Source organism: Erinaceus europaeus, chromosome 2, assembly GCF_950295315.1.
Source record: "Erinaceus europaeus chromosome 2, mEriEur2.1, whole genome shotgun sequence".
Classification (NCBI taxonomy): Eukaryota; Metazoa; Chordata; class Mammalia; order Eulipotyphla; family Erinaceidae; genus Erinaceus; species Erinaceus europaeus.
Genome location: NC_080163.1, coordinates 184,339,604 through 184,350,574, shown reverse-complemented (window position 1 = coordinate 184,350,574; position 10,971 = coordinate 184,339,604). Strand labels below are relative to the sequence as shown.

Genomic DNA, 10,971 nt, shown 5'->3' with positions numbered 1-10,971 from the left:
CTGCTCATAGGATCCTTATCTCTGCCCCTAGCTCCTGTCTCAGAACAAGGGTCCTGAGGTCTCACAGCCACCACTCTGGGGGGGATATCTGTCCCCTGCCCAAATGCACAGAACCCCACACTGGCCTGAGTTTCTCTCCCAAACCTGGCTCTCCTTTGTGGCCCAGTATTGAGGCAGCTTCACTGTCCTCCTTTCCTGGCCTCCCTCTGAATATCTCCTTTCCTTGTGGTCCTTCAGTCCACAGCTGATCTACTCTGTCTTGCTCACCTGCCCCCAAACCCTGCCTGGCCCAGCCTTATCCTCACTGACCTGGCTCCCTGCCTTGGTTTCCCCTGAGCTCCCACCTTCAGTTCCCCCATCCCACCCCCATTCTATTTTCATCATGGTGGCTGGAAGGATGGTCCTAATACCCAAAGCTGTGCCTGCCCTTCTCCTGTGTAGAATCCTCCATGGCTCCCCAGTACTACCAGGTCAGAGTCAGAGCAGCTCAGTTGAGGGGCCCTGGTCCCTGCTCACTCCTATGCCAAAGCACGGTCAGTGTCTGGTATGTTCTAAGTCCTTGCTTGTGCTGGGTCCTTTGCCTGGGACACATTTCCGTCTGCTCTTTGCTTAAGTATCACTGTCAGATGCCACTCACAGTTCACCCATCCCCTCTAGGAAGCCTTTCCTGATCAGACTTCTTGCTGAGTAAAGCACCTCATTTGGGCTTCCCCAACGCCCTAGGCTTCCTTCACTGCATCTCTGATCACAAAGAGTTAGAGGCCCTGGAGGTCATCACGGCATCATCCAGCCCAGGGTCGGCCCAGAGTGGTCACTCAAGGAATGTTGACTTAGCCTCCTCCTGGGACCTCAGACAGATCTGAGGGAACCCCCCGTCCCAGAGGAGATGAGGTTCAGCTCCAGGTGCCCTCATGACCTCCCTCCCCACACTCCCACAGACAGAGACAAGGGCAAGGGCCCAGGCCCACACTTAGAAAAATAGGACTTTGTTGTTTTGCCCCTGGTGCCCCCAACACCCTCCCCATCAGTTTTAAAAACCGTGAGCAATTTGGTGAGTCTGAGGCCTGGTCCCACAGGGGGGCCTGGGTCCTGCCACCCCTCGGGGCAGAAGGGCCACAGAGGTGGGTATGCTGCTAGGGACCCGTGCGTTCGTGGCTGGGCCCCCAGGGCTCACAGTCCAGCTGGACCACGGTGTGGGCCCTGGGCCCTGCAGGCTCAGGGGCGCTAGGAGCCGGCGGGGGGCCCAGGGCACCATTGGTCTGGGAGCACACACTGCTGACGGGTGCAGCTGCCTTGGCCTTGCCAGGGGGCTGGCTGCCGTGCACTTTGTAGCGCATGAGCAGCACGAAGATGAAGACCAGCACCGAGGCCACGATGACTCCACCCAGCGCAATGATCATGGTGCCACCCAGGAAGGGTGCGTGCGGGGCCCCGCAGGGCCTTAGAGCAGGCTCTGTGGAGAAGCGCGTACAGCCCACCGGCCGAGTGGCTGTCAGCCCTGTGGCGCCATCCTCGTACACGGCCAGCACACACAGGTCATAGGTCCGGCCCGACGCCAGGTCAGTCAACAGAAATGAGTGGCTGTCTGCTGGGATCATCCTGGAGGGACAAGCAGGGTGGGGTCAGTTTTCTGGCTGTTCAACACCACCCTGTGCTTTGCCCCCCCAATGCCCTCACACACCCCCAGGTCCCGTGGAACTGATATGTGGCTCCCTACCCCGATGGCTATCTCATGTCACCAGAGTCCCCTCTACACACTGCCTGACACACCACTCCAGCCTACAGCCAGTACCACTCTGTCCATCAGCATGCTTTTCTGGTGCTTAGGCTCAAGTTAGCCCCAAAGCCCAACTTCTCTGCTGCCCTCCACTTACTCCTGCCAGTCCTATTTCTTTTTGTAACTCTGCCACCAGGGCTTTACTGGGGCTTGCAAGATTCCAACGCTCCTGAGGGCTCTTTTTGTTGCAGTTATTCTTTTCTATTTTTTTTTCTAGATAGAGGGTGAGAGACAGAGAGGGAGAGAAAGGCAGAGAGAGGAGAGATACCGTAGCTTTACTCCAGGACTTGTGACTCTTCCTCTTTACATATATATATATATATATATATTTTTTTTTTTTAATGTGGAGGCTAGAGGCTTGAATCTGAGTCTTGCACATGGTAAAGTATGAACTCTACTAGGTAAGTGACTTCTCAGTCCTATTTTTTTGTACACCCAGCTGCTTGAGTCCTTTCCTGTACTATCGTCCAACTTCTGGGATCTCAAGGCCCTGCAGCTTTACAGCCGCATCTTGCTCCACTCCACTGCTGGATTCCACTTTGCTCCCCTACCCTACTCTCTGAAGCTCACTGCCTCAGTTCCTCCCACCTAGCACCCAATTTCTGACCCACCCACCACCTGAGTTCCCCTTAGCTCTGTGGCCAGCTATTGCTCCCAGGCATCTCACTGCCCAATTTTGTTCTAACCATCTGTTCTCTCCCTAGCCCAATGCCCATTTCCTCCTAACCACCATTAAATTTCTTTGCAACCCCACTTCCCAACCTCCCTGTAAACCCTCATCCAATTTCCCCCTGCCCACCCTCCCTCATCTGACTCCCCTCCGGCCAGTGCTCACGTTCCCTTTTCCAGTTGCCTGACTTTCCTGCAGTGTACAGAATCTAGAGTCTCTTCTCCCCAACTGCTTGATTCCCCGGGGCTACTGATGCCCAATTTCCTTCTAACCTGCCAATAAATGTCCCCCTAGCCTTACCGCTTTATTGTTATTGTTATATCTCTGGCCTGCTTTCCAGAGAGTCCTCTCATCTGATTGTTTTCATTAAACTGATGTGCCTTGGTCGCCACTGCTGATTTCTCTTTCTCCCTGTTGCCTTATTTCCAGCTCTGTTTCCTGGCTCCCTTCTATCTGTTGCCTGGTTTCTATTTAGCCTTCCCAGTCCCACCTCCTGTTACCCTGAGCATCCAGTTCCACTACATTTCCTCTTTACAGCTGAACGCCCTGTTGGAGATTTCGCTTGTTTTATCATCTCTTTTATTCCTAAATTGCTTTAATGAGGGAGGTGTGGGGAACGCCATGATCGTCTCTGGAATGGAGACTCTCTAGGACAGCATTTGTGCCATCCCCTTGCAGGCAAGAAGTGTGATTCTTAGGTGTGGGCCCTCCATGGAGTTGACTGAGTCCTGCTGTCATGTGAGGAAAGGAATAGAAAGATCTTGCTGAATTTCCCAGAGTGAAAGGGACATCACGTAGTGAGCTCCTGAGGTGTGGGTCCCTGGGAAGCCAAAAGGCAGACTGGCCTTTACTGGGTTTTACAAGGTGCAGCATCTAGACCTTGTAAGGCACGTCCTCTGCAGCCAGCCCCTTTGCCCAGCCTGGCAATGACAACAAGGAGTCACCCATGGCTTCCCATGAACAGTTTGATGATGCTTTGTAAGAGGCATCAGTGGCAGCTGGGTCAGAGCCACAACTACTGACCACATGTGACCAAGGTACTAAGTGCTTCCTGGCCTGGAGGCAGGAGTTGTACTGACCTACATGTTGGAGTGTCTATGTCCCAGGTTCTGTTTTGGCAACAACAGAAGAGAGTAAAGAATTCCCAAGAGTTGCAAATTGGCTACTCCTATCCAACGAGCAGGTTGAATTCACTTGGGCTTTGCTTCATCTGATTCAGCAAATCAAGAATTGAGATGTTGGGGCGGAGGGGACAGCATATTGTTTATGCAAAATACTGTCACGTCTGAGGCTCTGAGGCCCATGTTCAACCCCCAGCACCACCATAAATCAGGATTAATCAGTGTTCTGGCCTCTTTCTATCTCTTTCTATCTGAAATAATAATAATAAAAAGAATTAAAATGTCTCCCTACTATTGACAGAACTCCAGACATGTGGAGCACGCACCAAACCCCAGTACTACACAAACCCAAAGCCCACTCACTTCCCTTTTTTTTTTAACTTTTCTTTATATTTATTTATTTATTTTCACTTCTGTTGCCCGTTGTTTTTGATTGTTGTTATTGATGTTGTCGTTAGCTGGGACAGAGAGAAATGGAGAGAGGAGGGGAAGACAGAGGGGGGAGAGAAAGATAGACACCTGCAGACCTGCTTCACCGCCTGTGAAGCGACTCCCTTGCAGGTGGGGAGCTGGGGGCTCGAACCGGGATCCTTACACTGCTGGTCCTTGCGCTTTGCGCCACGTGTGCTTAACCTGCTGCGCTACCCCCAACTTCCTCTCACTTTCCTTTTAACCTCTTCTCTGAGTTCTTTTATAACAGGGACTCATTTCATTTTTCCTGTGACCCCTGTGCCTTCCTGCTTGCTCTCCTGCTCTGCCCACAGCCTGGCTTATAGCTAGACCTGCTGCCCTGAAAAAACTGATTTTTTAAAAAAAATTTTACCACAGCACTGCTCAGCTCTGGCTTATAGTGGTGTAGGGGATTAAACCTGGGACTTTGGAGCCTTGGAGCCTCAGGTATGAGTCTCTTAGCATAACCATTATGCTATCTCTCCTGCTCAAATCCTGATTCCTTTTACCTTTACTATTCAGATTTGTTTGCTCCCCTCTATATTTCTCCCTCAGTTACCAATTCTTACTCTTCTGACCTGATTACTTTCTCCCCCTTTCTTTTTTTTCTTCTCACACCCCCACCCCACCTCACCCCCACCTCCAGAGCACTGTTTAGCTCTGGCTTAAGGAGGTGCTAGGGATTGAATCTAGGACTCTGAAGCCTCAGGCATGGAAGAAAGTCTTTTTTAAAAAAACATTACGGCCTGATGACTTTTAAAACTTATTTGTTATGAGTGCAAAAGAGAGAGAACCAGGGTATTGCTTGACTCTGGCATAAGGTGGTCCCGGAGATTGAACCTGTGAGCCTCAGGCAAGTGAGCTGCTTACTCCAACAGGCTGCGCTCTTTCCTGGGCCCTGGCCTGAATTTCTTTCTTTCTTTCTTTCTTTCTTTCTTTCTTTCTTTCTTTCTTTCTTTCTTTCCTTTCTTTCTTTCTCTTTTTTAAAATTCTTGCTATCTGATATCCCTTTTATGTTTGCTACTATCTACTTCTGTTCCTCTCTTTCCTTCTCACCTCTCTCTTTCCCTCACTCTCACTATCAGGGCTTCATTGAAGCTTCCTGCCTGCGTAATTCCACCACTCCAGGTAGACTTTTTGTTTTAAACAGAGGTTGAAAGGCAGAGATGGAGAGACAGGGAGAAGGAAGATACTACAGCACTGCTTCACTGCTTGAAAAGCTTGTCCTTTGTGTGGCACTCCCACATGGTGGCCAGGGGAGGCTCAGACCCGGCTCCTTCTGAGTGGGAAAGTGTGCGTTTTACTGGGTGAGCCACTCCTCCAACCCCTGCTACTTTTCTTCTTCTTTTTTTTTTTCCACTACTGCCAGACTTCTCTCACTCTCCGCCTGACTTCTCTTCCCTTACTGTCTGATTTCCTGTGTAACCTTGCAGCCTCCTTGCTTGGTTGTGTTGGATAAGGGAAGGTGGACCTCCAGCCCACTCCCCCCCAACACCCACCCACCCAAGCTGCCCAACTGCTTGAACTCTGCACCTGTAGACAAGGATGTCATCAGCGGAGCTGTTATACTGGATCTGGTACATCCGGATGCCAGGGATGGGCCGCTGATCCGGCCACTGGACGAGAGCAGCTGTGGCCCCATGTTCAGTCACCTGGACACCGCGATCTGTGGGGGGGGCCATGTCAGCTGCCTTGGCGGAGGCGGACGCCGAGGCGGAGGCAGCAGAGGGCGGGGTGAGAGCATCCGGGTCCCCGTCCCGCGGGGGGTCACAGCTGGTGCTGTTGGCTAGCTGGGGAGGTGGCGGGGGCCCCACAGTCAGTTCCACAGCAGCCGTGGCCTCGCCGGCTGCATTGGCTGCGATACAGGTGAAGATGCCACCATCACTTGGCTCGGTGACCAGCAGCTCCAGTGTCCCGTTAGGGAAGGCGCGAGCTCGGCTGGAGTTGCCCAGGAGCCGGCCCTGGGGTGACACCCAGCGCACCCGGGGCTCAGGGTCCCCCACTGCCCGGCAGCGCAGGGCAGCTGGCCGACCGGCAGGCACGGCCAGAGGCGGCGACCGGTGTGTCACCACAGGGGGCTCGCACACAAACTCCTCCTCACCCACCGCCCAGAAGTAGCGGCCCCCCAGCGCGGGCGGGGAGGCGCAGGCCTCCAGGTCATCTTCCCGTGCCAGCCTCCGCAGCCACACCAGCTCGCAGTTGCAGTGCAGGGGGTTCCCGCCGAAGGCCAACACCAAGGCAGAGGCGGGGGAGCCGCGGGGCCTGGCCAGCAGCGGAAGCCTGGAGAAGAGGGGGTCAGGTGGGATGGTGGTCAGGCGGTTGGAGGTCATGTCCAGCCGTGCCAGCTTGTGCAGGCGGGAGAAGGCGCCGGCAGGCACAGAGGCCAGCAGGTTGTGGTCGAGGCCCAGTGTGTTGACATTGCCCAGGCGGCCCAGCGCCTCCCAGGGCAGCTGCTCCAGGTTGTTGTAGGAGAGGTCCAGGTCCTCCAGGGTCTCGGCGCAGTCATCCAAAGCCCCGGCTGCCAGGGCCGCCAGCTGGTTGTTGCTCAGGATGAGGTGGCGCAGGTTGACCAGGCCACGCAGCTGGCCCTCGCCCAGCGAGGTCAGCCGGTTGCCATCCAGGTGCAGGGCCCGCAGGGCACGCAGGTCAGCGAAGGCACCCGCGGCCACGTGGCGGATGGTGTTCCGTGACAGGCTCAGGTGCAGCAGGCCTGTCATGTTAGCCAGGTCACGGCGCCGCACAGCCGCGATGAAGTTGTCAGCCAGGCGCAGCTCGGCCGCCCGGCGATCCAGCGAGGGTGGCACAAACAGGAGGCCCGCCCCGGGGCACAGCACACTGAGGGGCAAGGACTGGGTCTGGCAGCGGCAGCGACGGGGGCACGGGCTGGGTGTGGCCAGCTGTGGTGGAGACGAGGCAGGGGCCAGTGGCAGCAGGCAGAGGAGCAAAGGGAGGATGGCCATCTCGGGCAGGGGCGGCCTGTGGGGAAGAAAGAAGGTAGGTGCAGGGCAGGCTGGGGCTAGAAGAGTGGGTCCCCTCATGGGTGATGGTGGTTCCGGACCAGGGAGGTCACAGAAGGCTGGGAGCACAAGTGATGGCTACAGACAGCCAGAAAGAGAAGGTGGGATAGCCAAACATGCACGCATCATGGGGTCCACTGAGGGTGCAGCACAGAGCAAAGACTGTTAGAAGGGAGGCTGGTGGTTTGAAATGGCCAGAGGTGGGAGGTTGGGTGGCAGGTAGGGATAATCGAGGCTTTAAACACAGTCACAGAGATTATCAGAAATGGCTATAGAGCAAAGAGGTGGTCAGGGTAGTGGTAATGATTAGAAAGAGTCAAATAGCGCAGGTGGCACTAAGCGCAAGAACCGGCATTAAGGATCCTGGTTCCAGCCCCCGGCTCCCCACCTGCAGGGAGTCGCTTCACAACCAGTGAAGCAGGTCTGCAGGTGTCTGTCTTTCTCTCCCCTTCTCTGTCTTCCTTTCCTCTCTCCATTTCTTTCTGTCCTATCCAACAACAACATCAATAATAACTACAATAATAAAACAAGGGCAACAAAAGGAAATAAATAATAAAGAAAAAAAAGAAACAGTCAAATAGAACAGAGATGGTATGTGATGAGGATGAGAGGTGGGTAAAGTGAGGAGGAAGTGGGCAGAGGTGTTCAGAGTCAGAAGAGATGCTTAGAGGCAGCTGGAAATGGGCATAAACAAGAGGTGGCCAGAAAGAAGAGGACAGACCTGTGAGAGATTGCTGGAAAACAGGGCAGCTGGCAAGGCTGATATAGAGAGAGGTCATCTGAGAGAGGAAAGGCAGCTGAAAGGTTGGAAGTGAGCATCAAGAGAGACAGAGATAGTTGGCAAATGCAGGGGCTGGATGGTAGAAGACTGCAGTGAGGGGCAGGGGTGGGAGGAGGGCAAATGATGTGGCAAAAGGTGGTCAGAGAGAGATGGGGAAGGCCGAGGGGAGAGACAGCTAGAGAGAAGGTGACAGATAGAGATGATAAAGATGGTCAGAGACAGCCACAGCCTAGCATCTTTTTTTTATTATTAAGATTTTACTTATTTATTAATAAGAAAGGAGGAGAGAGAGGAAGAACCAGACATCACTCATGTACATGTGCTGCTAAGGACTGAACTCAGGACCTCATGCTTGAGAGTGTAATATTTTATTCACTGCACCACCTCCCAGACCACTAGCCCAGCATCTTGAGTTGGGGTGGGCAAGGGCAAGAGAGTTGGTGAAGGCTGGTTGAAGAGAGGCATGGCAGGGAGTGATGCCCAAGTTGGTGACTGAGTGAAGCAGTAGACAGTTGAGCAGAGATAGAGGAGCTGTGGATGGGTGGTGTGAAAGGTGATCAAAGACAGAAGAAGCAGATGGAGGAGGCCACTGAGAGGACTGGTGGCCAGAGCTGGCCAGAGAAAGGAGAGGTGGACATAAGTGTCAGAGATGATCAGAGTAAGAGGTGGAAGGAGACTAGAACTAGAGGAGAGCCCTCTGGAGATAGATTATCAGACAAGACAGATGGCGAGAAGCTGGATAGGGTGGAGGTCAGAAACCCGCAGATGCCATCAACTGAGGGAAGAGAAGATGAGAGGAGTGGCACAGCTGGACAGGTATCCAGAGTGTTTGTGAAAGAACACAGATGGAGATAGACCATTGGAGAAGTGTCTGCTTCTCGAGCAATCCCTCAGGGTGGCCAGGGGAACCTGGTCCTCATCTACCTCTGTGGGCTGTCCTCAGCTGTCCGCCTCCCTGGCTGTCCCCTAGGGGTCATTCCCACATACCTCCATCTCGGACACTAAGTTCCTCCCAAGTCCCTCCGCACCATGGGGGTCTTCCAGCAGACTTACCTGAGCTGCAAGCCGTTTCACGGCTCAGAGTCCTCAGGCTCCAAGAGAGTCAGGGGTCAGGGGTCAGGGGCCAGAGTTCTGGTCATGTCTTCCCTGACCCCAAGACCTCAGTAGAAGAAGTGCTGTCGTGTCTTAGCTCAGTTCTGTGGCCACACTCATTAGCCTTTAATACTTGGGGGTCCCAGATCTCCCAAATACTTGGCCACTGGAGGGTCTAAACTTAGAGGCCCAGACCCCAGTTTGGGTTTTTTGGAGTAAGGTCTCCCAGCTCCAATCTTGTGGTGCTGAAATGCCAAATGATAAGATTAAGATCTGCGTTTCCAGCCCAGTCTTGGGATCCGATACTGGGGTGCTGGGTTCAGATATTGGGGTGCTGAGTCAAGATTTGAAGGTCTTTAGCACCACATTTTCAGCATTCAGGGTTCCAGCAAGAACTTGAGGCCCAAACTCTGATCAAGGCCCATTGGAATGCCAAGTCCTGGAACCTGAGGGCCAAATCTTAGGGTTCGGGTACCGAATAGTGGGTGCTGATCTGGGAATCCAGTCCCAAATGTCAAGGTCCCAGGCACGCACAGAATTCAGAGTTCAGTTCCAGACTTAGGGCTTTAGGTGCCAAATCTCGAGATCCAGGCATCAGATTGTGAGGTCCATAATCCAAATCTTGGGGTTTGGGCTCCAGATCTCGGGGTGTCAGAGACTGATGCTGAAATTCCAGCTCCAGATATTGGTGTTCAGGCTCCAGGTCTTGGGGTGCCAGCCCCAGATCAGGGGTCCCAGACTCAGGTTTCTGGATCTCTGGAACCAGTTTCGGGGTACAGGCCCCCAATACTGAGATGCCAGCCCTGGTTCTGGACGGCAGACTCCCGGCTGCGGCGGGGGGCTGGCCCGGAGGGAAGGGGTCCGCTGCAGAGGGTGGGGGGCGGCCAAGCAGCCCCGGGGGCCGGGGTGGGGCGAGGCCTGGGCGCGGACGGACAGGGACACGCGGAGTGGGGGCGCCGCAGCGTGGGCGGGGGCGTAGGGGGGAGGGGCCGCGCGCAGAGACCCCTCCCCCGCCGGGGCCGAGGCGGGGACCGGGCGGGGGCCGGGCAGGCGGGCCGGGTCCGGTTGCTCCCTCGGCCTCCTCGCCGGGAACCCAGAGCCGTGCGCGTGCCCGTGCTTAAAGGCGCAGGCCCCGCGCGCGCGTCCGCGCTTAAAGGTGCATGCAGTCCCCCCCCACCCAAGGCGCTTCCCTAGCCCCACTTCCCGTGGAGTCGCCCTGGGGTTTCTTGGGAGTGAGAAATCTTGGAGACCAAGCCAGGTTGAGAGAAACAGAGAGACAAGAGATAGGACAAATCCCAGACAGATAAAGACAGAGACATCTGTCAAAGAGACAGAGACAATGACAGACCTTTATGTACAACCTTGGGGCCACTCAGCTGTAAGCGTGTGTGTGTGTGTGTGTGTGTGTGTGTGTGTGTATCCAGTTTCCATTCACACCTTGAACATGCAAGAACATTCCTCCTTCTCGAAACTCCTCTCCTCAGGCCCCGCAGCCTTTATGGGCTAGTTTCCCAGCTGGACCCTGCTCAGCAACAGCCACCATCTTTCAGACCAGGGGGATAGTTCTACTCCTTCCCAGGGTTCCTAGCCCTGGCCACAAGGGGAGAACTTGACTCCAAGAACCTATGCCCTCTGAACTAGGTCTCCAGACACACTGATGAGATATGCTGTGGAGGCAGGAGACCACAGAGGCCAGGGGCTTAGCCAGGGTGACCTAGAGATGTGTATCCTCTGCCTTCTCTCCCCACTCAGTCCGCTGCCTCGAAGAGGAGCCCACTGGAATTGTATGTGTGAAATACATGTGTGACTCACCAGAAGTGGTGTCCACCTGTGGTGGGGGAGGGGAGGGCCCCACAGGTCTCTTGGAAGATGCTACTGCAGGAAAAGAGAGGCATGAAGATGATGCATGTCTGCAAGATCTTTTGAGAACCCTGGCTCCACGGGGACACAGTTGAACCTGTAGTTCTGGCCCCACCCTGGGGGAACCTGAGCGGCCATAACTATGCCCAGAGACACCCATCTGAGTGGTGGAGTAGAGCAATCTTGGTGAATGAGAAGAGGGG

General features: G+C 54.6%; 1 protein-coding gene across 1 annotated transcript; it reads right to left on the bottom strand.

Annotated features, from left to right (window-relative positions):
• Positions 1-970: 970 nt before the first annotated feature.
• LRFN3 (leucine rich repeat and fibronectin type III domain containing 3) lies at positions 971-10,024 on the bottom strand. Its single transcript, XM_007536902.3, has 3 exons — positions 8,870-10,024; positions 5,552-6,994; positions 971-1,599 (listed from the first exon to the last, which is right to left on the bottom strand). Exons 2-3 carry the CDS (start codon positions 6,976-6,978, stop codon positions 1,134-1,136), a joined length of 1,893 nt encoding a protein of 630 aa, XP_007536964.1. The 5' UTR covers positions 6,979-6,994; positions 8,870-10,024; the 3' UTR covers positions 971-1,133.
• Between the last annotated feature and the right edge of the window lie 947 nt (positions 10,025-10,971).